General features: G+C 57.0%; 9 protein-coding genes across 9 annotated transcripts; 4 read left to right on the top strand and 5 right to left on the bottom strand.

Annotated features, from left to right (window-relative positions):
* Nucleotides 1-1,517: 1,517 nt before the first annotated feature.
* On the top strand, nucleotides 1,518-2,696 carry P168DRAFT_320325 (uncharacterized protein; the record flags this gene model as incomplete). Its single annotated transcript, XM_024840356.1, has 1 exon — nucleotides 1,518-2,696. The coding sequence occupies one exon, from the start codon at nucleotides 1,518-1,520 to the stop codon at nucleotides 2,694-2,696; it is 1,179 nt and encodes a 392-aa protein (XP_024691377.1).
* Nucleotides 2,697-3,002: 306 nt separating this feature from the next.
* On the bottom strand, nucleotides 3,003-4,061 carry P168DRAFT_256466 (snoRNA-binding rRNA-processing protein IMP3). Its single transcript, XM_024834517.1, has 3 exons — nucleotides 3,839-4,061; nucleotides 3,407-3,735; nucleotides 3,003-3,310 (listed from the first exon to the last, which is right to left on the bottom strand). Exons 1-3 carry the CDS (start codon nucleotides 3,897-3,899, stop codon nucleotides 3,137-3,139), a joined length of 564 nt encoding a protein of 187 aa, XP_024691378.1. The 5' UTR covers nucleotides 3,900-4,061; the 3' UTR covers nucleotides 3,003-3,136.
* A 2,977-nt stretch (nucleotides 4,062-7,038) lies between these two features.
* P168DRAFT_191213 (uncharacterized protein) lies at nucleotides 7,039-7,880 on the bottom strand. The gene has a single exon (XM_024833020.1). The coding sequence runs from the start codon at nucleotides 7,589-7,591 to the stop codon at nucleotides 7,136-7,138; it is 456 nt and encodes a 151-aa protein (XP_024691379.1). The 5' UTR covers nucleotides 7,592-7,880; the 3' UTR covers nucleotides 7,039-7,135.
* Nucleotides 7,304-9,521, top strand: P168DRAFT_191391 (Leucine Rich Repeat domain protein). The gene is made up of 3 exons (XM_024833021.1): nucleotides 7,304-7,591; nucleotides 7,654-7,983; nucleotides 8,040-9,521. The coding sequence occupies exons 2-3, from the start codon at nucleotides 7,728-7,730 to the stop codon at nucleotides 9,434-9,436; spliced, it is 1,653 nt and encodes a 550-aa protein (XP_024691380.1). The 5' UTR covers nucleotides 7,304-7,591; nucleotides 7,654-7,727; the 3' UTR covers nucleotides 9,437-9,521.
* A 423-nt stretch (nucleotides 9,522-9,944) lies between these two features.
* Nucleotides 9,945-12,284, top strand: P168DRAFT_256472 (TFIIH subunit TFB1 family protein). Its single transcript, XM_024834518.1, has 2 exons — nucleotides 9,945-10,302; nucleotides 10,370-12,284. Exons 1-2 carry the CDS (start codon nucleotides 10,164-10,166, stop codon nucleotides 12,136-12,138), a joined length of 1,908 nt encoding a protein of 635 aa, XP_024691381.1. The 5' UTR covers nucleotides 9,945-10,163; the 3' UTR covers nucleotides 12,139-12,284.
* Nucleotides 12,285-12,570: 286 nt separating this feature from the next.
* On the top strand, nucleotides 12,571-13,672 carry dscB (the record flags this gene model as incomplete). Its single annotated transcript, XM_024838984.1, has 2 exons — nucleotides 12,571-12,893; nucleotides 13,001-13,672. Exons 1-2 carry the CDS (start codon nucleotides 12,627-12,629, stop codon nucleotides 13,670-13,672), a joined length of 939 nt encoding a protein of 312 aa, XP_024691382.1. The 5' UTR covers nucleotides 12,571-12,626.
* An 89-nt stretch (nucleotides 13,673-13,761) lies between these two features.
* P168DRAFT_291910 (putative PHD finger domain protein (Ing1)) lies at nucleotides 13,762-16,271 on the bottom strand. Its single transcript, XM_024837491.1, has 5 exons — nucleotides 15,706-16,271; nucleotides 14,879-15,507; nucleotides 14,648-14,832; nucleotides 13,974-14,600; nucleotides 13,762-13,906 (listed from the first exon to the last, which is right to left on the bottom strand). Exons 1-5 carry the CDS (start codon nucleotides 16,147-16,149, stop codon nucleotides 13,848-13,850), a joined length of 1,944 nt encoding a protein of 647 aa, XP_024691383.1. The 5' UTR covers nucleotides 16,150-16,271; the 3' UTR covers nucleotides 13,762-13,847.
* A 447-nt stretch (nucleotides 16,272-16,718) lies between these two features.
* Nucleotides 16,719-20,051, bottom strand: kgd1 (alpha-ketoglutarate dehydrogenase KGD1; the record flags this gene model as incomplete). The annotated part of the gene is made up of 4 exons (XM_024838271.1): nucleotides 16,719-17,257; nucleotides 17,310-17,683; nucleotides 17,750-19,797; nucleotides 19,857-20,051. 4 exons carry the CDS (start codon nucleotides 20,049-20,051, stop codon nucleotides 16,719-16,721), a joined length of 3,156 nt encoding a protein of 1,051 aa, XP_024691384.1.
* Nucleotides 20,052-21,149: 1,098 nt separating this feature from the next.
* P168DRAFT_320332 (uncharacterized protein) lies at nucleotides 21,150-24,272 on the bottom strand (the record flags this gene model as incomplete). The annotated part of the gene is made up of 4 exons (XM_024840357.1): nucleotides 21,150-21,914; nucleotides 21,962-22,503; nucleotides 22,557-23,355; nucleotides 23,445-24,272. 4 exons carry the CDS (start codon nucleotides 24,270-24,272, stop codon nucleotides 21,150-21,152), a joined length of 2,934 nt encoding a protein of 977 aa, XP_024691385.1.
* Between the last annotated feature and the right edge of the window lie 684 nt (nucleotides 24,273-24,956).

The following is a 24,956-nucleotide window of genomic DNA, read 5'->3' on the forward strand; positions in this document are numbered from 1 at the left end:
TACTGGGTCATATCATCTGTGCATCTATGGAGATTCCATCAGGGAATGATTGACTCCTGTGGCAACGTTGTCAGGCAAACAGTGGCAAATAGTTCATGTTCATCCTTCCATCTTGGGTCATGTACATTTGGCAAGTCTGCCTTGTTCTTTCAGGATATCTGTGCCGAATATGTCAAACGCGTTGACATCAATCGTGAGCTCAGCTTCAAGAATACGAAGTCTGATGTCTGCCGGTGATCTGATACCTAGTGACCTGGATTACGGCTGGATTATAGCAAAGGAACATATTCCCCAGTCCTGATACACTCCAGGTGTTGGAAGGATCATATCCGGCTTGGTTGCGGGATTTTTATCCGGGGAGGGGTGAATTCCTAATCCAGGCATTCATAGTGGACTCAAGGGTTTCCAAGCTTCCCACCATTCCAGAGATCTCTTGGCCGGTTCGCCACGGCAAGAATCATCCGGATTCCATGAGTTCCTCCACCTGCAGGGACTGTCTGACTCGAGACAAAATGCCAGGGGAAGCGGGGTCTGCGACGTCTAGACCAATGATGTCTCTCTCAAATCATCGGATACGATCACAACGTGTTGACGAGGGTCTTCCCAACAGGTTCCTGACCATTGGACACTCGCCCACTTGGTCAGACCCTTAACGCTGCGTTAATCCTGCCATGGCAGGATCGAGAGGAGCCCGGGGTTAATCGTTGCTGCATCTAGACTAATTCCCCTCCAAGGCGGCCACTACCCAAGCCCCCCCGCTATCCACCCTTCACGACGACGCTCCACTCGGCGGTGTGGAGGATCAAAGTCGGTGTGAAACCCAGAAAAAAAAAGGGAAAAACGAAAAAGAGCAGGAAAAAATGGTCCGATGCAAGAATATTAATACTCGAGGGGTGCGAGAAGAGTGATCAACGGTTGATGTCTCGGAATGATACATCATACAGTACTCCCCTGACAGATGCTCTCTGCAGCATGACCGCCTGACCATCGCCCTCGTTATCCCTTCTTTCTTCCTGTCTTTAAGTCCTTACTGTGACTGCTTTCAACCGCCTGATTGACCGGTTTATTTCTTCATTGCATTCGTTATCTCTTTGTCCCGAGTCCACCATGCTTCAAACCACCAACTGAACGTGGGAGGACGATCAGCGTCTTTGTACCCTCTGGATTATTTCCCCTCATTGTCGGAAACCCTAATCTGATTGCCATCTCTTTATTAAGTTCCTATTGTTGCTCACTCACTATCAACCTATTTATATTTTCTTTATTCTTATTCTTAATCAAAGAGCCTCTGCTATTCGTCTGATTTAATTATCCGCCCTACGGACCTGTCCCACCAACTGGTGGTGCCTATCAATTGATCTGCGACACTACACTAAGTCTCACTGGTGCCATTTGGCAACGCATGTGAAGGTCGGACCAGGATCATCGGATACTTGAGATTTCCTGATTCTTTTCGTCGCACCTGACGAACACCTAATCTGTTCGCCTAAAGATCATCTCACGAAAAAAACCTGGTCATGGTGACCATCACATGCCACGGTCAACTACCGGGCGCCTATTCATATCACGGAGGGAATCAAAATAGCACCCATAGCCGCCCACTCGATCCAGTCTTACCGGCCCTTGCAGCAGATCCACTCCAGGCCAACCCAACTATAAAACCAGATCCCTCAACTCCTCACGTCTCGCACATCTCACCGCTCAACATCGGTTCTCCCGTCCCACCTGGCGTGCACGGGGACGCAAAGACCCCCAGCCGCGCTGAGATTACCGAAATCACCGTGGCTACGACAACACCATGCAAACCCATCGGGCTGGACCTGATCCCCGATGAACCCTGGGACGAGATGGTGGGATGCGTGGAGCACCCGATGCAGAATCAGGGCTCGACATGCATGACAACCACGCCGCCGCTATCTCCACGCATCCCCAAGCGAAAGCGCACCGTTTCCCCATCATCGACCCCCAAACCGCCTTCAGATCACCGCCGCTCGACATCGTGCAACACTCGCCGCTCCGCTCCGAGCAGCCGACGGAGCTCCCTCCACTCCCACAGTCGCATCCCAACCGGCACCTCCCTAACACCTGGGTCCACGGCACCGACCTCCCCCGAATCCCAGCGCCAGAGTCTCCTCGCCCTCCACCGAGAATCCTGCCGGCTATTCCACAATCCCGAGCCCCAGCCACAACAATCACAACCACTAGTGGTCCTCCCGTCAAAGCCACTCTCCCCACCCCCATCCACCCCGCAATCCCCCACCCGCCGCTCCTCCGAGACCCCCGCACCAGCCGTCCACCCCGGACGCTTCTCACACGAACCGACCCCATCCCGCCCGGCAGCACCACGCGCCGGACCGCCCATCCGCGCATACTCCATGCCCGCCCGCCCGCACCACCTCGACGGCGTGGAAAAGAACCCTTCAACGACCGTAATCGACTGGACGACGCCGTCGACACGGCGGCGCGAGTACGAGAAGATCGACCGAGCCAGCAGCGGCGTGCGCGGCCTCTGGCGCCGCGTGGCGCCTCGCTGGTGCCGCTCCAACGAAGCCCGCACGCCGTTCTTCGAAGTCAAAGACGGCAAGGCGAATTACGAGGGGAGCGTTCGGCGGTTCCGAATGGATATTCCTGAGGAAGGGGGGTCGGGGCGGAAGATGGGGGGGATGATCAAGAGGCGGTTGGGGGTGCGGAGGTGATCATCTTATATCATTTCTGTCGTTTGAACGTGTGCCCTGAGCTGTGCTTGAGGGGCTGATGGAATGGGTGGCTTGGTGGTCACTCTGTTTGGTTAGGTGAGTGGAGGCCGGCACTTTTGATAAGTGATTTAGGGCTGTGGATTATGATACCCATAATGAGATAGACTGATAATAGCATCGTCATTATTTTTTACCATACTTTATTCATTCATCTATTCCGTCCTGTCTCAGACTGAGACACGAGACAGAGTAAGTAGGTAGTAAGTAGACAAAACATATGTAGAACTTTTACCAAACAACCATATACAGCCCCAACTCCATCCAATTCAGTCCAAATCAAGTCAATCCAAATCAAATCAAACCCACCAAGAAACACAAAGAAACCGATAAAATAAAACCAAGGGTATCTATCTATCTACCACCATCCACCCAATCCACCCTCACAGCAAATCATAATCATCCAGATTATCCCGATACTGCATGATACTCCGCTTGATCTTGCTGCTATCCACCCAGGTGACAAAGTCCTCCATATTGCGGGTGACGAGGAAGGCCGGGTCGGTAACGACCTCCGTTCCGACGCGGACGTGGCCTTGTTCGATGAACGTGATTGCCTATGTTATTGTTAGTATCAGCATATACACCCCCTCTCTTTCCCACAGCAGTGGAAAACAATCAAGAAGGGAAGGAGGAAGAGGGAAGAGAAATACCGTAACAACATTCTCCACCATCCCCGCCCTCGCCATATAAACGCCCAACCGGCGCCTACAAAACGCCGACACGGTCACCTCGCGCTCGACCCGCGACAGGCCCGCTCCCTGCTCGCGGCTCTGCTTCAGGATCCCCATGTTCCACAGCTTGTCCAGCACGTCGGCCTCGATCTGCCGCCGCGTGGGGTCCGTCTCGGGGTCGAGCTGGGAGAGTTTGTGCGCCAGCTGCCGCAGCGAGCCGCAGAGGGTGTTGTATTTCTTGTAGTCGTATTCTTGGAGGTGGTAGCGTTGGCGGACGGTGTGTTCGCGGTGGGAGCCGTCGGATTTGTCTTTTCATTATTAGTTTGAAGTTTTTTTTTTGGAATTCTAGTTTTTTATTTTTGGGAGGTTTTCTGGAGGAAAGAAGGTGAGGAGAGGGAGGGAAGGACATACAGGTGTTGAAGTCGACCTTGCGGAGGAGCTTGCGCTCGTGGTGTTTGAATTGACGGACCATTTTGGTTGGTTTTGTAAGTCTCTTTTCTCTGTCTGCTCTTTTCGCTATCTTTTTTTGGAGGATGTTTTGGTGGTTGGACGGTGAGAGAGAAATTTTGGCGGTGAGGGGCGGTGGGAGTTCTGCCGGGTTTTCTTCTTTTTTTCCTTTGGTTGATTTGGTTGGGTTGGGGTGCAAACAGGTTAAACAGGCCTCTCAGGCTCTACATACTAGGTAGGTAGAGATAGGTAGTCTATTTTTTTGGCTGTTGTTTTGAGGATTAGAGGTGATATGCAGGCAGTTGACTATGTTTGTGATAGATAGCGTATAAGTTATGTCAATTATGAATACAACCATGAGTCAACAATCCAGTTGGTAAATGCAAGACGCTGCAGCCATGTTTGTATCTGGACTTGTTCTGGCTGAGCAGACATGACTAGTCGATGGAATTCGATACAGTCATGCCATGGATAGATAGCATGACACTACGGTATTGGTTTAGTGAAGGATGCCTTAATATGATATACTCCTGTGTTAGCTGACTCGAGTAAACGACAGCTAGGCGAGCTGCATCTGCAGAGTTAGAGATCACGACCTCCAACAGCTGACAAGCTAGACATGGTTACATCCATTGACAATCCGTAAGGCTATGATGAGGCTGGACATGTACAGGGGCGGATGGACTGATAAGCCTATCGACTGATTGATTCTTCCCTACGAGGTGAAGACACTATGAGGAATGGCAGCCCTTGAGGATGATGGACGCAATCCCTTGATCAGGTTGATGAAAGACTCAACCCATAAGACGTCACGATGAGGTGATCAAGTATGACAGATGACGCCTATCTGGCGAGATAACAGCAATACCATTCCCGAGGAATGTACAGCATGTATGCCAGCATAAACAGGGGTGGTCTGCCTTATCCATCGAACCATCTAGCACACCTTTTATGAATGCAGGGGTCCGGCAGAGAAAGGGCGACGACGATATTATCCAATAGCGCGTGGGGATGGAGTCTTGGCGGTCTGGACTCGATCCCTTTCTTTCTTATCGTCCTTCGGCCTTCTTCAAGGCGGGAATATTTAGGGTTGTTCCGGAGGGTTGACATGCAAGAGATGGCCATGTGACCTGCCCCGTGCTGGTCAACTAGGTAAGTGAGTACCCCCCTTGCTGTAGGGTAATGCCAGGGATGGGCAGAGGGGGGTGGATAAGTGTCTAAAGCTTGAGTGATGAACCAAGGCTGGAGGGGGAGAGAAACCGGGGTTGATGGGTTAATGTGGGCAGATCCAGACCAGGAGCTATGATGGGTTTTCAGTTCGTTCCATGCAACTTGACTGGTATTACCTACAGGTCGATTGGAGGGGAAGGAGGTCTGGTTCCGACTGGGGATTGATTGGTGGGTCTGAGGTTGGAGATCCATCCCAGTCTTTCAGGACGGGGAAGGAGAGAGTCAGCAGATGGAAGCGAGGAAGAGACTACCAGGGGTACCAGTGACTACTATCCGTATAGTGACTATACTACGGATACTCTGTTTATCCAGAGTAGTACGGAGTATAAGGATGACGATGCACTAGTGGTCTCCGCAGGGTCACGGGACCTTTGATGGACCGTCGTGGCCAATGACGGGGAAAAGAGTTAGGTAAGAATTGAAGGGAACGTGGCTAGTCTGGGGTATCCTCATCCTTCATCGTCGGCGATCATCTTGACGAACCATTGATTCTGTTTTGGTCCATTGAATTATTCTATTCTAGTTACTATATGACAGGACCGTAAAGGAATGGAATGATCTCAGAAGTCAAAAGAAACAGTCAGCGGAGAGAGACAGAGACCGAAAGAAAGAGAGAGAAAGAGCGAGAGAGGTCACGGGTGTTTTCCATTATGTCATAGAATGTCCGGCGACGATCCCGAACCGGGTTTAGATCAGTGGGAAATCTCATCGACGCACGTCCATGTATCACATTGAATTGGAGAAATCTATAGACTCGCCAGGTGGACAGGTGGGACACTGGAGACATCTCCTCGGAGTCATCATATTGATCTGTTATTGACGGTCATCTAGAATTATAGAGGAGTATAGGAGAGGTCCCGTGATGATCGATCGTTGATTGATAACTTCTTTTTCTTTTTCTTCCGCCCCAGTTTATTTTTAAGAATGCAGATCCAATTAGAAAAAGCAAATCATATCAAATAAATCAGTAAGGATATTGGCAATCAAATCATAAATAATATACGATCAATCAAAGAAAAAAGACTCGACTCGAGGTAACTAGAATATTAGCTACCAATGGACCGGGATTGACATCCGGTTTGATTTAATACAGGATAATAATGAACTGTTGATTTTACCTCCGATGGCCGCATTCATCAGTGATTTTCCGCCATCGCTATTTTATGTCCCTAGTCATGTTAGGCATTATTCCTTTTTGCCTCCCGTGGCGGAAATCTCATCCCACCCGATGACTCTTCTACCTTAAAGAATCTTTTGAATTATTGTCTACTTACAACCTACAAGAACAAAGTAATATACGAAGAAAGGAGGAAAAATAAGAGAATAAAAAATAATCAAAAACAAGAAAATCAGAAAGGCCCATGGTTCCGGCCCGACCCAAACCTGCCAGCTCTTCGTCTCCTTCCTCTGTTTTCCGCCTCTCGATTCTTTTCTCCGTCGCATCTCCTTCAAAAGAACCTTTACTTCCAACCACGGTCTGATCTTGATCTCTCTTCCTCTCTCAGCTCTCTGACAGCGGATCCGCTCTTCTGACTACCACCTGACTATTCCCAACTACGCTTCCCATACTTTACCTGCTTCGGTCATCCTCTCGTCGTTCCTCCTCCTTCTACCTTCTCCCTCCCCTCGTCACTATCGCCTCCATTGCTTTCCATCCTCCCCTCACTTCATCCTCCATTCTTGTTCCACGGGATTTCTCCCCTCTCCCTCTACTGGAAGATCCCACTTCCTTGGATACCAGCATTCTTCCCTCTTCCAGCGAATCATCGCTGTTCTCCAATCTCGTCCCTCTACCTCTCCATCGTGCGCCCGTCGGGGGGCGCGGCCGTTGGACCATCCGCTGCAATCCGTGACTAACAGCTTTCTTTCCTCTCCTCACCCGTTCCGTCTGGGTTGGCCTGTTCTCCGCCGCCCCTCTACTCGACTATTCTTATTATTGTTTTTCTCCCCCCTTCCGTTTAATTAATTTTGATTTTTTTCTCTCCTGATAGAGGAAGAAAAAATTGAAATTAAAATTACCGTTACTTTCTTTCAGGTGCAAAATTTTTTTCGTACCGGAAAGTAACTGTGGAATCCGGGGAAGCGAAGCTTACTTTTCCGCTTGACCTTTTTTTTTTTTTTTACAACCATCCCACTTTTCCTCTGACCTCGTTCGGTATTTCGTGTCCCCACGAAACTCTCCGCCCTTTTTCCTCTCCTATTTTGGGACGAACCTACGTCCGCACCATATATAGAACCAAGAGGCCCCTCCCACCCCGCCGACACCTGCATCATGTCCTCCGCCATGGCCTCTGCCGGATTCTCCGCCCATAAACCTTCCTGCCCTCGACTCTCCACCATCACTGCAGGCGACACCTCCCCCGTGGACCACTCACGCAGCTCGTCGCCGCTTTCCTCTGGCTCCTCGCCCGACGGTTCCCGCTCCAGCAGCCGCCGTCGTCCCTCGTGCGGCTCCATCAAAGAAGACGTTGACGGTAAGCCGAGCATGTCCGCCGCACCGGGGAGTCCCCCGGGGTCCTTGGATTGCCGCTAACAGGGGCATCGGACAGGTATCGCTCAATCGTTTGTGGATACTCACATTGAAGAGTCCCCCAAGGAGCAGAAGCAGCCCGCCGGGCCCGAGATGCAGCAACCGCCGCAATTCTGCTGCCCCTGCGGCGGCTTCCTCGGTTGGAAGCAGATCCGACTGGGGGGCCGGAGCATGAGCCGCAGCTACAGCGACCTGCGAAGCCTCGGGGGGATGCAGTCTCGTGGCTGGGCCTGGGAGTCGACCCCGACGCCCACGCCGCCTCCCAAGATCGATGTGAAGAAGGAGGAACCCAAGGCCGCCCCGGTCCCGGGCTTGTCCCCTCTCGAGAAGATGCCTCCAGAGGTTCTCGGTAAGGAAACTAGAACCCGTCGTATTCGGATTGAGAAACCCCGCTGACAGGTTCAGATCAAATCATCTCTCATCTGGCGATCGACGTCCCGCCCAACGGCTACGCACCGCGCAACGTGGATCTGATTGCCTGCCTGCTCACCTCCCGGACGTTGCACGCGGCCACCCTCGGTGTGTTGTACAGGAACATGACCTTCCCGCACTCCATCATCTTCTCCAAGGCTCTCAACCACATGTCGTCCTATCCGGCGCTCGGCACGCTGGTTCGCCGCCTTGATTTCTCCCACTTCACCTCGGTGGGGCTGGGACGCACCAAGCAGATGAACGCCGAGATCCAGAACCTGACCCCGCGCACCCTGCTGCAGTGCCTCGACCTTCTGCCCAACCTGCGCGAGTGCCTGCTCCAGGAGCATGTGGAAGGCGACCTGAGCGTCGACGTGCTGCGCAAGTTATTCACCGGCCTGCCCAACCTCGCCGCCATCGACCTCTGCGGCTGTTCCACCCAGTCCTTCTCGGCCGTCTTCCAAGAGGCCCTGATCACGGGGCCCAACCTGCCCCTGACCCTGCCGAACCTGCGTCGCCTCTCGATGCACGAGTGCAGCAGTCTGCCGGCCTCCGCCTTTGAGACGCTGCTCCCGCGCCTCATCAACCTGACCCACCTCGATGTCACCCACACCCAGATCAGCGAGGCGGCCCTGTTCGCCATCCCCGAGACCGCCCGCATCACTCACCTGGGCCTGTCCCGGTGCACCCGCCTCCGGGGGCCCCGGGTCGTGGACTTTTTGACCACCCACCCGGCCGTGTGCGACTCGCTGGTCTTTTTGAACTTGCTGACCGATCCCTCGCGGTTCCGGCTGCTCGACGAGGAGGACGTGTCCCGGCTGCTCCCGAAGCTGCCCGCCACCCTGCGGTCCCTCAACCTGGGCGGCGCCAAGGTCACGTCCGCCCACGCCAACGCACTGGTGCCCCTGACCAAGCACCTGGAGGAGCTGGGCTTGAGCTCCGCCGAGCTGTCGGCCCAGAACATCAACGCCTTCCTGGCCCCGCCCGCCGTACCCGCCGGCGAGGAGGCGACCCCCTGGGTCCCCTCCGCGCTGTGCTACCTGGACCTCAACCGCGCGCCCCAGCTGTCCCTCGGCACCGTCTTCAACACGAGCACCTGCCTCCTCCTGGGACAGCAGGGCTGGCCCCTGCAGGTCATCGAGTTCAGCGACAAGCTGATCGCGCCCCTGCGCGAGCGGACCCGCAACGCCAAGACCAACCTGGGCTGGACGGTGCGCGAACTGGGTCGTCGCGGCTGGTACGTTCGGGATCCCGCCTCGATGCCGAACCAGCCGGTCGACGACGGGTCCCGGGGATGGAAGATGGGCGCCCGGTGGTGGGGCATGCGCAAGATCCCGGTCGCCGTCGGCGATGTGGGTGGAATTTACGGACACTACATGTTCAAGAAATGACCGACTCGTGACTGGTGTTTCTGCTATACTTTCTTGTTTACGTTATACCCTTGTTCATATTTTTCTGTTTTGTTCTGTTTTTGTTCTGTCCTCTTGTCGTTGTTTTTGGTTTGACAGACGGACACCTTACGCATGGATCTTTTGCTTTCGACCAGCGCGGACGTGGATGGATGTTCTTACTGGACGGGTTGAGTGTTGTATTCTGCATAGCGGGAGCGATCTCTTTTCAGCGCTGGGAATGTTCGAGTACGGTCTTGCGGTATCTCCTGTTGCGATATCCCCTCTCTGGCGAAGTTCGTTTATCAAAATGTGTCATTATCGCGGATGCATTGTCTGGATGTTTAGTTTGGCGTTTATTGTGATAGCACGGTGTTAATGGGTTAGTTAATGGATTTATCAGATTCTTATTTTTGACCGGACGGTCTGTAGACTGTAGACTGGACTCTCTACTAGGCTGTAAAAACTATTTATCCTGTAGAATAAGTATAGTATAACTCCGGGACTAACTCCGAGATAGGTCTGTGCAGGTCACGTGTCACATCCGTTGCCTCATCGATTTGCTCCACCGCGTCTCGTTTCTTTCTGATACCTTTCGCTCTCACCAATCCACGACCCTATTGAAGGCTTCGACACACGTCCCGCCTTCCGGACTCTCGTTGGGCTTGTCTGTCTCCCGATGGGTAGATCCCCATACGCCGCTCACGACAGTGGACGCGGTTGAGTTAGGATGGCACCTCCGAGCGGATCGGCGGCGTACAAGAAGAAAGATGGCACCCTGACTATGGCCCAGGACAGCCAGTCCATTTCATGGACACCGGTGGCTGGGGGAGCGGGAGCTATCACGCTGCCGATTTCTCAGATAACTAGTGCGTGTTTTCCCATTTGCCTATCTTTCCATTCTTTCTTCGACGGCTGACTGACGATTTGGAATAGACTTGCAGCAAACCCCCGCGAGTAGCCAAAAAGTCATGCTCAAGATATTCGTCGTCCCCGTCAACGCGCCCAACGCCCCCGAACAATACGTCTTCTCGTTCACAGCCGGCGACAATGCCCGTCCGGAAGCCGACGCCATTAAAGATGCGCTGAGCGCGGCAATCCAAGCCGCCAAGTCCACCCAGATGACACCAGTCGCGACACCCACACCAGGACCCGGAAACGGGGAGCCCGCCTCAACACCGACGGTCGCGGTAACTGCGACGCAGACAGGCGCGGGGCCGCACCCGTGGGACGACGACAAGCGGTTAAAGTGGGACGTGGAGCTGCAGCAGTCGCTGCTCCGGGCGGACCCGACCCTGCAGCGCATGTTCACAGAGCTGCTCAAGACCAAGCCGGATAGCCTGACGGCGGGTCAGTTCATGTCGCAGTTTTGGTCCGCACGGCTGCATCTCCTGCGGGCGCATGCCATCGAGCGGGCGCAGACGCGGGGGTCGTACAACGTGCTGTCCACGCTGAAACCACGGGTGGAGGATAACGTGACGAAGCTGAATATCAGCAAGGAGCAGATCCAGCTGATCTTCAATCAGCACCCGCTGGTGAAGCGCGTGTACGACGAGACCGTGCCCAAGCTGAGCGAGCAACAGTTCTGGTCGCGCTTCTTCCAGAGCCGGCTGTTCAAGAAGCTGCGCGGGGAGCGCATTTCCGAAACGGACGCGACCGATACCGTGTTGGACAAGTACCTCAAGGCGGATGAATCGGGGAATCTCCCGCGCGAGATGCACGTGCCTCATTTCCTGGACCTGGGCGCCAACGACCAGGATAACAGCCAGCGACGCGGAAACCGCCCAGATATCGACATGCGGCCGTCGACGGTGGAAAAAGTCCCCATCATCCGGTCTCTCAACGCGCTCAGCGAGAAGATCATGGCCAACGTAGCGCCCGCAGACGGCGACCCGCACGCGCCGCGCGGCATAGACGAAGAGACATACAACGAACTACAACTACGGGACCTCCGAGGCGACGAACCGCAAGACCGGATCCGGCTCAACATCCAAGATCAAAGCCGGTTCTTCTCCTCACAGACCAACGACAGCGCAGACGCCCAAAGCCGGCTCTTCTCACAACAAGACCCAGAAAAGATCCTCAACGATCTCCGCATCGAAGTAGAATACCACCTCCCATCCGACGGCACCGCCCCACTAGGCAAGCTCGTCGAGCCCGACAACGACGACGACGAAGACACAACACAAGCCCCACCCCAAGTCGGTTCCCGCGCGAGCCTCCAGCGCGCGTCAGCGCAAATCCTCACCGCGATCCGCGAGCGACGCGCCCAAACAGAGATAGCCAGCACGACAGAAACCTACGGCCTGTCCACGGCGCTCTACGACCGATTGACCCTCACACACGCTACATCCACCGAATTCCTCCACCAATTCTGGCAGGCCTTTCTCTCCGGAAACCCCGACCGCGCTGGAGAAGTCGCCTCGCTGGTTGAGTCGCTGAACCGCGCCCAAGAGCGCATCTCGGCGGTCGCCAACGACGCCGAGGCGGAGCGCCAGGTAGAGGTTGACAAGCTCAAGCGGCAGGCAAGGGAGATGCTCGAGGCGACGGGGCGGCGCCGGCGGGTGAATCTGGAGGGCGTGCCGGGGGGTGCTGGTGCTGTTAGGCAGTTACTGGGGCCGACGGTGCGGGCGTTGGAGGTTGCGTTGGGGAAGTATAAGAAGGCGTTGGCGGAGGAGATGAAGATGGTGGAGGATATTAAATAATTTTCCCCCTTGTACGCTTATTTTCTACTTTCCATTGTAGACTCTATGGTAGTAGTAGTAACATGATGTAATGGGGAGATCGACTCGGCATGCCGCGGTGACTCGGTTGCTTGATTGATTGATAGCGGGAGGCGTGTTATATGCGGTGCGGTGCGGAGTAATGCGACGTGTTAAACTCCGCACCTCCGAGACACAATATCTTAATAGCAACCAACATACTCATCTTAAGTGGTCTATTTCACATCGAAGAACAACCATTGCCAGCCAAGGGACATTGTCCTGTCCCACTTCCAACGAACCTCTCCAGCGCCCCTCGACAGACAGCAACCACTCTCCACGAAACGCACCCCCCCAAACCCGGGCATCCACCATACCAATCCAATCCAACCACCACTCCCCCCCCCCCACCACCCAGCATACAAAAGAACACAAACAAGCGGGAATAAACAAATAAATAAAGAGAGCGAGAGAGAGATAGAGAGTAGAAAATGCTCGCCCCAAACCTAACACACACACCCCTCACCCGCACCCTCCTAATCTACACAATCGCCTCCTCCGCCCTCCTCTCCATCCTCGACAGCAAACACCTCGCCAGCATCCACATCGCGCCGCACTTCTGGCCGTACGGGCAGTTCTGGCGCGCGCTGATCTGGCAAGTAGCCGGGTTTGCGAACTCCACGGAGGCGCTGTTCGCTGCGCTGCTGGTTTATCATTTGAGGGTTGTGGAGAGGGGGTGGGGGGGGCGGAAGGTTGCTGTGAGTTTTTTCCCTTCTTTTCCCTCCTTTACTTGCGTTGTTTATATGTGGATATGATATATATGGTATGGAAGAGGATGCTAATGATTATGATGTATGGTGTATAGACATTCATCCTCTCGACACTGCCCTACACGACTCTTCTCCCGCCGCTACTACTCACCACCATCCTCTGCCCTCTCACGCTGCACAAGCTCAACTATCTCCCCTCGGGCCCGACGGCAACGATATTCGCCCTGCTCGTGCAGTATTACGTGGAGGTTCCGCATACGGTTTCTTATCGCATATCCACCTCCTCTTCATCATCATCATCATCTCCCTCCACTCCCTCTACTGCCTCCTCGACAAACCCCCCCGAAGACCAACCCCAACAACAACAACAACAACAACAACAAGAAACAGAAAAAGCAACCGGAATCCTCCTAACAGACAAATCCCCCGTCTACCTCGTCGCGGCCCAACTCGCCCTCTCGCAGTTCCCGGCGATGTTCCTCCCCGCGCTGATAGGCTGGGGGGTGGGGTTTGCGTGGCGCGCAGAGGTGTTGCCTTTTTTGGGCTCGGGGTCTTCTGGGAGGAGGGTTCCGGCTTGGGTTGTGGGTGAGAGGGATTCTGTCTCTAGGTCTGGGGTTGGGTCTGGGTTTGCGGATATGAGGTCTGGGGGGGAGGGGGACGGTGGGAGGTATGAGGGGTTGAGGAGGAGGTTGGAGGGGGAGGCTTCTGCTGTTGCGGCTGCTTCTGGGAGTGGGAGTGGAGAGGGGAGGCAGAGGAGGAGAGATTGATTAGCTGATTGATCGAATGGTATGGTTGTGTTTTATGGAGTATTGCTGGTTTGGTGCTGCTGGATTACTGGAGTTGGATGGAGTATGTATGTAGTAAGTAGCATTATCTACCTTAACCTGACTCTGACATAAATTGATTCCACTGCATGTCTATCATATCCTCAATCTAGTAGTATCACCGCCCACTCCTGCTCCGTCGCATACTATCCTTGCATTCATTGCAATACCATTTCACTGCACCAGTTAGCACGATCGATCTGAATAACACATAATATAACGAAAAAAGGAGAAAAAGACGTACCATTCTTCCCAGGAGGCTTGCTCAACCCCACACAAGACAAATGGAACCACTCCCGTGGACAAGCGTCATTATCGCACGCAACCATCTCGCCGAAACTGATCTCATTGCAGTAGCAGTACCGCGGCTCGCCGTCGTCGTCTTCGTCGTCGCCTTCGCCCTCGTGCAGGGAAGACTCTTCTTCTTCCGACGGCGCCCGCGCCACCACCGCTGCTGGTATGCTGCCGTTTTTCTTGTGCGATCGTTTGGCGGGGGCCGGGTCCGTGTTGCGGGTTGGGCGCACGCGCTGCTGATGCTGCTGGTGGGTGTGCTGTTGGTGCTGCATCTGGAGTTGGAGGTGGTGCTGCTGTTGTTGGTGCTGGAGCTGTTGCTGGTGTGCGTCGGAGAATGTGGTCACCGGTGTGGAGGTCTTGGAGGATCGTCCTTTGGGCGCTGGGTGCGATGTTGTTGGGACGGGCGTGTCGCGCGGTTCGATTGACTCCGCTGGCTTGCTCTCGTCTTCGCGCTTGGTGCTTATTGGCATGGGGTTCTTCGATGTCTCCGGGGGGTCTTCCTTGCGGTGGGGATCCGGTTGCGTGGGTGCGATCTCCATCTTGGGCGTCTCTTTCGGAGGCTTGGGTTCGGTCTTGTCTGTTGGACGTTAGCTATGTTAGACCCGGGTGGTGGATAGATCATACTGTGACTGGTGGTCCTGTTAGACGCGGACGAGGCCGGTCTCCGCCCATTCGTTGCGGCCCCCTGCTGCGCGCGAGACGACTGCGGTCGAGCAACCCCAGGGCTCTGAGTGCGGGGAACAGCAGCCCCAACCAGAGGGGACGGCGCGAGGACAGGCGTATCAGCCACAGAGACCCCGGTATTATTCCTACCAACGTTAGCGCCAATCAAACACCCTGACTGTAATGACATACCGCTTCCGCGCAGCGGTCGAGTTCGGCGCGCGCGCCCGTTTCTTCACCTCCGCTCCGTCCTTGGACACCCCTCGCCCAGAAGCACCCGTACCACTGGTCGTCCGCTCCATGGCAGCCCCGTCGACAGGCGCCGGCCGCTCGACCTTACGCCGCTTGGTCTGGGCGCCGTGGCCAGCTTCTCCGGCCCGCGACTTGCTACCTTGTCCCTTGCGGCCGCGAGTATCATCCATATCCGAATCTACGTGTGTGCGACGCTGGCGACGGGCGAGGACGGCCTCGCGTCGGGCTTCACTCCGGGACGCCGCCTCGGCCTCGTGCAGAGCGTGCGCCAGATCCTTGTTGGACGCGGCCTCCCGGCGCGGACGCTCGTTGGCCGGTGGCTTGGCCGTGTTGCGGTTGGAGTACGCCCAATGGGTGACACTGCCCATACGAGCCTCTTCACTGATCTCGCCCGCAATATATGGGTATATGGTATCCAGACGGAGCAGCTGGCGATCGAGCTCGTCGTTGGCGTTGGACACGACGTGATTTTTCTCATCGGCGGTCATCATCAGGTCGGAGAGGGTCGTTCGGACACGATCGAAGAGGAGGCGACGATTTTTGCTTTCTTCTGGTTCGGGGGGGTTATTCTGTAGAGTTAGCCTTCATCTTTCCCTTTCTTCATCATTTCTCTCTCTCTCTTCTTTTTTCATCTTTTCCTCATCTTTCCCCCCATCTAATTTTTCACCTCTTTTCATCATTCACTTTTCCATCCTCTCTCCATCCACCCTCCAAACCAACCCAAAACACAAGCAAAGAAGGAAAAGAAAAAAAAAGTAATAACTCACAGTATTCAAAAACTCCTCCCTAACAACGCCCCCAATAATCGGCGCCCTCTCCAAACTCCCCCCAGACACCGCCCCCGACCCCGAAACCGACTCCGTCAACAACCTCACCAAATTCTCCTCCAGCGCCCAAGCCTTCGCATCAACCTCCTTCAACAACGAATGATGCCTCCTAAACTCCCTCGGCAGCGCCGTCACCGCATCCGAGAAGTGCGTCAGCGCGGGATAGAACCCATGCGGAGCGGACGACGTCTCGGGGGGAGATGCGTTGTCCGCGTGCCGGCCGTAGGCGAAGGAGGTGCGGGTTTGGGTTTTGGAGGTGCGCGAGGGGTTGGTGCGTGTTTGGCGGGATTTGTTATTGTTGTTTGCGGTGGTGGTTGTTGAGGGGGCGGTTGTGGTTGATGTGGTTGATGGGGGTATGGCGGCGTGGGTGGTGAGGGCTGACATTTTGAGTGGTGACTCTCAATCGGGATTTAGATTGGTTTTGATGGAAGGAAAAGAGATTGGGGTCATATGTGATGGGAAATCATGTGTGATGGTTGGGTTGGGGGAGATTGGTGAGATGAGATTGATGGGAGAAAATGTGAGGCTGAAGTGCGGAGAAATGACTGACTGACGGACAAGACTCCCTTCGGGCCGAATCAGGTGGTAGCGGCCTGATTTAGCTGGCATTTATTGCTGACTCAGCATAGAGCTCTATGGCGTCATGCATATATATCGAGTGAATATTCGAGTATTCTTGAAAACCGCCTAAGATACGAGTGGATATTTAAAACTGTAACATACTAAGAGAACTGTAAAAATACTACGAAACCATATATCCAGGTTCTTAATTTACATGATCCAGACACGTGTGCAAGGTATAGACAAGCCATCCAAGAACCTGTGCCCCTTATAAACAAAAGAAAACGATGCCGCACTCGTACAAAGTAGTCAGTAGTCCTCTGCCAGTCCAACTCCCGTCCGTTGCGATTGGTGTGGTGTATAGTGTAGTGGGGTAGTGGGTAGTGGGTGATTTATTCGCCCTTCAGGCGGTCCTGGTGCACGCTGAACGCGGCCTCCAGCAGCTCCTGCTCCTCCTTCAAGTGCACCGACTTCAGACCGGTGGCCACCGACGGGCTGGGCGCACGGCCGGCGTACAGGACGTGGCGGCGGTTGTGGTGCTCGGTCTGGTTCAGCAGGGTCTCGATGCGCGGCTGGGCGTAGCTCCAGGCACCCGCGTTGAGCGGCTCCTCCTGGGCCCAGACGATATCCTTGGCGTTGGGGTAGCTGTCGAGGTTCTCCTTCAGCTGCGACCACGGGAAGGGGTGCAGCTGCTCGACGCGAGTGATGGCCGTGTTGCGGATGCCGTTGGCCTCACGGTGCTTGGTCAGCGCCGCGTACACCTGGCCCGAGCACATGATCACACGCTCGATCTTCTCAGGCTCGTCGATGGCGGTGCCGTGGGCGTGTTCGGGGATGATCCACTGGAAGTGGGACTCTCCGCTGAACGCCTCAATATCCGAGCGCGCCAGGGGGTGACGCAGGAGCGCCTTGGAGAAGAAGATCACCAGGGCTGTTAAGAGTTAGTTTCAAACAATTATTGCACCGGAAAAAAGAAGACTCACGCTTGCGGAACTGGCGGTGGATCTGGCGACGCAGGATGTGGAACAGGTTAGCCGGGGTCGTCATGACGGCGATCTGCATGTTGCAGTCCTGGTGCTGACGCTCCAGCTTATCACCCTGCGGGAAAATGCGGGGCTCCTCGTTGCAGAGCTGCAACCACCGCTCCATACGACCGGACGAGTGCTCGGGGCCCTGCCCATCGTACCCGTGCGGCAGCGACACCACCAAACCGGAGCGCTGGAACCACTTGGACTCGCCGGAGGCGATGAACTGATCGATGATACACTGCGCGTTGTTGGCAAAGTCACCGAACTGGGCCTCCCACATGACCAGCGCGTTGGGCGAGGTCAGGGAATAACCGTATTCGAAGCCGAGACTGGAACAGTTAGTTTAATTGCCTTGCTACAAAGAGAAAAAGAAAAAGAAAAAGGAACAAACATACGTTCCGAATTCACTCAGGGACGAGTTCGAGATGACGAAGCTGCCCTGACCGTCCTTGACATGCTGCAGAGGGGTGTAGGTGTTCTCGGTCTCCTGGTCGTGCAGGACAGCGTGACGCTGGGAGAAGGTACCGCGCTCGACGTCCTGACCGGACACACGAACGTGGTAGCCCTCGGCGACCAGCGATCCAAAGGCCAGGGCCTCGGCGGTGGACCAGTCGATGCCCGAGCCGGTGTCGACGACCTTGCGGCGGTTGGTCAGGATACGCTTAAGGTTGCGGTGCAGGGTGAAGCCCTCAGGAGCGTCGCTGATGACGCCGGCAACGTGCTGGAGCAAGGGCTGGTCGACGGAGGTGGGCAGGTGGGGCAGGACCTCGGTGGCCAGCTCCTTGGGGGTCGAGAAACCGTTCCAGGCGGAGGTCAGCCACTCCTTGCTGGTCGGGGTGTAGTCCTTGCTGCGGTCGAAGCTGTCGCCCAGCATGCCCCAGACCCACTTCTTGTGCTCGTCGATGTCCTCCTGGGTGAAGGTGCCCTCGGTGATGAGCTTCTCGACGTACTTGTCGAGCTGCGCCTTCTGCTCGGCGATGCGCTTGTACATGAGCGGCTGGGTGAACGAGGGCTGGTCAGTCTCGTTGTGGCCCTGCTTCCGGTAGCAGACGATGTCGACGACGACGTCGCGCTTGAACTCGGCGCGCCAGTCGGCGGCGACCTGGCAGACGTAGTTGACGGCCTCGACGTCGTCACCGTTGACGTGGAAGACGGGGGCGTCGATGGACTTGGCGATGTCGGAGCAGTAGGGGGTCGAGCGAGCGAAGCGCGGGTCGGTGGTGAAACCGATCTGGTTGTTGACGACGATGTGGATGGTGCCGCCGGTGGAGTAGGCGGGCAGGGAGTGGAAGCCCATGGTCTCGTAGACGACACCCTGGGCGGCGAAGGCGGCATCACCGTGGAGCAGGACGCCCATGGCGGTGTTGAAGTCCTTCTCGTCGTTGTTGTAGTGCTGGATGGAGCGAGCCTTACCCAGGACGACGGGGTCCTCGGCCTCGAGATGGGAGGGGTTGGCGACGAGGGAGAGCTGGACGCGCTTGCCCGAGGGGGTGGGGCGCTCGAAGTTCATGCCCAGATGGTACTTGACGTCACCGGAGCCCTCGTCGGAGGGCTCGGTCGAGCCGGCGAACTCGCTGAAGATGGACTCATTGGGCTTGCGGACGACGTTGGAGAGGACGTTGAGACGACCACGGTGGGGCATGCCGATGACGATGTCCTTGATGCCGTAGTCGACGCTACGGTCGATGAGGGCCTTCATACCGGGCACGAGGGACTCGCAGCCCTCCAGGCCGAAACGCTTGTCGTTGGGGAACTTGGTGGCCAGGAAGGACTCGAAGCTGTGACTCCAGATCAGACGGTCGAGGATGCGACGCTTCTCGTCGACCGAATAGTGGTAGGGCTCGGGGACCTCGAAGCGATCACGGATCCAGTCGCAGGGGCGGCGGTCGGGGATATGGATATACTCGACACCGTAGGAGCCGCAGTAGATCTTCTCGCAGGCGCCGATGATCTCGCGCAGGGTCATCTTCTTGCGGCCGTCGGTGGCGAAGCGGGGCAGGATACCGGGGCCCAGGGAGAACTCCTCATCGAGGTCGCGCTCAGTGAAGCCGTAGTGGTCGAGCTCGAGCTCCTTGGGGCGGCTGTAGCCGAAGGCCTCGGCCTCGATGCGGATGCCCAGGGGGTCGATCTTGGCCTTGTGGTGGCCGCGGGCCTGGTAGGCACGCACCAGCAGCTGGACCTTCAAGTGGTTGGTGACGTCGGAGCCCTCGGCGACGCCGGCGAGGCCTTCACCGGGCATGTTCTGGGGGACACCGCCGGTGGGGGTGGGGACCAGGGTGGGGGGCGGCTGGAAGGCCTGGGAGACGGGCATGTTGCCATCCTCCATGTTCTTGAAGTAGGTCTGCCACGAAATGTGGACGGAGGAGGGGTCCTTGCGCCAGGCCAGATACATCTCATCGACGTAGTTGGCAGTGTTGCCGGAGAGGAAGGAGTCATTGGCATCCTAGGGAATTAATATTAGTATCCTTTCTATTAATGCCCACATATTATATAACAACTCACAACACCCTCCGCAGAAGCCGCATAGAAGCGTCTCCCGTGGGACAGACGATCGGCGAGGGCCAGCGGACGTCGGCCCGCCAGGGCGAACCGGGACGAAGCCGCCGGACGAGCGATCGAAGCGAGGGATCGCCGGCCGCAGGTGGCCGGACGCATCATCCCGCTGTTGGTCGCTTTGACCGCGGTGACACGAAACATGACGAAGAAAAATTCCGGGGGCTCTCAATGGCAAGAGAGCGCAATCTGAACGATATGAAGGACCGGAATAGGGAGAGTTGTGGTGGACGGATAGCTCGGGTAGGGAGCCGGGAATGTCTATAAGCGAGAAGAAGTCGAGACCGATCGATTAAGCTCTGGATATTGCAAAGAAAGGGTCAGTCTGATAGAAGGGAAGTCAAGACACCAAGATATCAAGACATATAGCATGCTCCATAGGGAGGATAGCTATGGGGACTAACACCGGGTGAAGGGAACATACAGTTACAACCAGCGAAGACAGGTGTCGACGATTATTGCCGTAGCACCTGTAACAAAACGCGACTCATCAGAGAGTTATCAAAACTCTCTTAACAATGGGGGGATGGGAGAGTGGAGATAAGAAGAAAAGGACAAAGAACGTCACAAATGAAGTCCTAAAGGAGAGGACAAAAGGTGGAGAGAGTGAAGAAGGGGAGGAAGTTGGACAGGGAAGAAGGAGAAAGAAAGAGAGAGAGAGAGCTTTGCCGAAATCGACGGCTATGAGACTTTTTTTCTTCCCTCAGGCTGACTTCACTCCGTGTCTTGTGTATTACACCGTTCCGTACCGTACCATACGATGACGCCTGTGGCTGAGGCGGGTGGCTGACTCAGCCCGTCCGCCCTGCGTGACTAAATGCGGGCCGACATTTCCGGCATCGCTTTAATGCCGCATACTTAATACGCTACAGTACTGAAAGAAAAAAGACACCGCCACATCCCCGGCCCGGGTATGACCTTGCCCGGATCGTTGCGGATCGACGATGATTGACTCGAAGGGAAGACCTTTCGGATGATTAGGCTATCAGAGGGCACCGTTGGGCATCACACATTACAGCGGTCATAAGATCTCACAAACGCCAGAGAAAAGGAGGACAAAGAGGAAAAAACATAGATGCAAAAGGTCAACCGGTAAAGAGGAAAAGAAACTGCCGCCCAGAGATCATGTTACATCAGGGTGCCGGGTATAGATCCAATTAAATACCAATGTCAGGAAAACAATAGAGAAGAAGGAAGGTGGGGAGGCAGAGGGAGAGAAGTTAAATAGAAGGGGAAAAGAGGTCATGCGCCCCGGATCGGCGACGACTCCACGCGACGCGGCGGAGACGATCCGCCGCTCGTCTCAGGGTCCTTTCGCGGGGACTCGCTCGTGCTGCTGGACCCCCACGGGAGGTCTGGCGGCACGCTGTGCACGGTCGGGCTGACGTCCGACAGCCCCGTGAAACTGTTTCGGTGCGATGACGGCGCGTGCGGCGCGTGCGGTGCGTGTAGGGGGTGCGGCGGCGGGCTGGCACTGCTGCTCCGCAGGCTCCCGTTGCTGCCGCCCCAGGCGCCACGCCGCAACCGCATCAGCGCGCTCAGCGTCATCTCGTCCTCGCGCGGCCCCAGATCCACCAGCTGTGCCAACCCCGGGCTCGCCAGCGACGGGGTCGAATGCGCTCCCGCCCCGTGCGGCGGCAGCGAGATCACCGAGTTGCGCGTACTCCACTCGCTGCGCTCCGTGATGGGCGTCAGGCTCGGTTCCCGGAACGTCCCGCGGCTGCTGTAGCTCCGCGTCAGTCCCTCGAGGGTGCGCGGGCCAAAGTACCCGCCGCTCGTCAGCTGCGTCGTCTGCGTCCCGTGCGCGTGTGCGTAGAACCCAAACTCCTGCCCGTAGAAGCCCTCGTCGTCGTTCTCCAGCGCCTCCGCGTTGGCCGCCGCGATGATGGGGTCGTTGTAGAGCGACGCGTCGAAATCGTCGTCGTCCAGGTCCTCAAAGGCGTCCAGGTCTTCAAAGGCCCCGTCGTCCGCCCCCAGGGCCGGGGGTGCCCCAGCGTTGGGGGGAGGCTCTCCGGGAGGCTCTCCGCGCCCAGGGACAACTCGCTGCCGCTGACTGCGCGCCCCCGGGGTCCGTCGCGGGTCGCCTGGTTGGCCGCCGCGGCGAGCGCGTGGTGCAACGCCTCGAGGTTGTGCTCGGACAGCACGCCGCCCTGCGCCTTGGCCGGATCCAGCGACGGCGGGCCGCGGCCGACGCGCCGCGACCCCAGGCCCCGATAGTCGCTCGCCATGCTCGGCATGTGCTTCAGGCCGTCGGTACGTTCTTCGGTGTCCAGAGCCAATTCGTCCAGCTCGGAGAGGATCTCCATCGGCGCCGGTGCCGGGTCCCGGTCCTCGGCGGGCGCCACGGGGGGCTGCGCGGCGGCCGTTTTGCGGCTGTAGAGATGGCTCGACTCGTCATCGAAGATGGACTCGTCAAACGTCTCCCCACCACCCACGTCCGCCGTGAGATCACCGAACTCGCCGTCGTCAAAGTACATGTCGTCGTCGTCGTCTACCAGGGGCTGTGGGTTGCTCGGCGGGAGACCGATTGGGATCTGCGGTGCCTCCGTCGGTGGTCCGGTGGAGTCTCGCACATCTGGGGGCGGGCGGGGCGGCACTCCGCGGCAGTCACACCGGAGGTCCGCTCCGATGGCGGGGTCGGCACGGTACCCAAATCATGGGTCGACAGAGACGCCCCCGGCGGCAGGCCGGGTCCGACCGGACTAATGGGGCTGGCCACCACCGGGGACAAGCCCGGCGCGAGCCAGGACTTGTTCGCCAACGCGTCGGGGGCGGGAAAGTCGTCGTACCCATCCTCCTCGTCGTCCACGTTCACTCCCGGAATCTTCTCCTCCAGGCCGTCAAAGTCGTCGAACAGATCGTTGTCATAGTCGTCCTCGGCGTCGCTGAAGTCGCCGTCCATGCGCGCCTTGGCCTTCCGCGCTGCCTCCTTGGCCTTGTGCTTCTCCTCCAGCAGCTTTTCCTGGGTCTCGGATTCCACGGCGTCCATGTCGAAGCTGAACCGGGATGCATTGCTCTTGCAGTGTTTGGGCACGCCCAGTGGTTGATGGGGGGTGATGTCGATGGTGTCCGCATCGCGCACGTGCTGCTGGGGTCTGTCTTCGTTTGACGCGCCCAGAGCATTGTCCGATGGGGGTTTGTCCGATGACCCCTTGTCCGATGACCCCTTGTCCGACGGGAGCTTGTCCGACGAGGGTTCGTCCGCGGGGACCTGTGCGGGAAGCTTTCTGGCAAATGCGGGGATTGCCTGGGCGTCCTGGTCGGTCGCGGCCGGGTTCGTCAACAGTGACGATTGCAGGTAGGCCTTGTTCTCCACCTGCAACACCGGGCGGTCGTCCTCGAAATGCTCCTTGAAAACGGGGGCGTATTCACTCTGCCGTTTTCTCGCCTGTTCAGGGGCGTAGTTCGGGGCGTCGCGGTCCGACAATCGGGCGGCCGACACCTGGTCCTGCGACGAGGGAGCCCGGGAGCCCGCCCCGGATCGAGTGGGGGCGGTGGTTCGCGTCCGCCGGGGCCGCGGGCGGAGAAGTCGTGCACGATCTTCCCCCGAATCCGTGGATCGTAGTCGTCCGGGATGGCCGGGACCGCGGCGGTGTCCTCCGTCCGCAGGTGGGCCAGGTGGGAGGACCGTCTCCGGGCCAGGAGCGACATGGGGTTCAACAAATGCAGCATCGCCTTCCCCGACTTGTGCGAGGCGTGGTCCCCCGAGACCTCGCGGTCGCCCTGCCGTCGGCCGCCGTTCCCGCCATCCGCCCGGTCCTTCTTGTACTCTCGGTGTCCCGCGTTGGCTTTGTCGATGGTGGCATCGTCCGGCGCGGGTTTGAAGCGGAAGTGGCTAGTGTGGGTCATGGCGGGGGTCGACGCTCGTTTGGAATGGTAATCGGAGGGTTGGTGATGCGCATGCAGCAGACTCTTCCCCAAGGACAGCCGGAAGGGCGAGCTCGGTTTGGACGACTCCGCATCGGTCTGGTCCGTCGAACGTGGGACGGTGAAGGACGGTTGCGAGTGGTTGGACTGGGCGGTGAGCGGCACCTCTCGTGCGCGTTCTTCTTCGGGGCTCGAATGGGGACGAATCTCCGACGTGGCGGACGGGACGGCGAGATTGGTGGACGAGGACGACGGCGGCGGGATGGCCGCCGTCGACACGGTGACGTTCAGCTTCTCCCCGTCCGCGTCGGGGGAGTATTCCGGCGTCTGCGGGCTCGAGCCCTCTGGATGCGCCGGGGAGCTGCCCACAGACGTGGGCACATCGGCGGGGGTGCTTTGGATGGTCGGCACCGGGGCCAGCGCGGGGGCCAGTTTCGGGGTCGCACTGGACCGGCGGTGGTCGCGCCGCCAGTACGAGAAGACGGCGGAGGGTGGCATCGCCAGTTCACCTACCGTGGCTCGGTGGGGAAAACAAACCTCGGATCAACGAGTGCCACAGTCCCCCATGACTTGTGATGGAGGTGATGGAGAGAGGATGGACGAGCGATCGACAAGCTGTAGAAGAACCAGAGGGGACGAAGGATCCTTGGAGGCGTGGGGTATGTCTCAGCTTGGGGACAGCGTTGAATCCAGCTGCGCAGTGGGGAGAAAAATAAAAATAGAAGCACTGGAAATAGAAAAGAGGACAGAGGACAAGAGCAAAAGGGGAATGGATGACCAAGGATCCAAAAACAAGACAGAAGACGAAGTCTGGTTGAGTCAGGGGTGGAAAACAAGGTGGAGGAAGAAAAAAAGAAGCTTGAGGTGAAGTCACTGACTTTGGTCCATCTTTCTTGGGTCCGAAAGCGGGAAAATCATCCCCTCTCCACCGTCGATCAACTACCTTAGCTCACGGGAAGACATTGGTTGGGTCGAATTCGCCAGGGTCAATATGACGGATCCAGAGAATGTCTGGGGATTTCTTTCAGGAACCATCGTCGCTTGCGGTGGAGTTGTTGGTTGTTGGGTGTGGGTTGGAGTTGGGGGGGATGGTTGGTTGAACCAGTTCCTGCGTGGCGGCGGGGAGGAAGACCCGACGGATGGATGCAGACAGCCCGACGGCGGTCCCTGGTCTTTACGCAT

This window comes from Aspergillus campestris, assembly GCF_002847485.1.
Source record: "Aspergillus campestris IBT 28561 chromosome Unknown P168scaffold_9, whole genome shotgun sequence".
In the NCBI taxonomy this organism is placed as follows: Eukaryota; Fungi; Ascomycota; class Eurotiomycetes; order Eurotiales; family Aspergillaceae; genus Aspergillus; species Aspergillus campestris.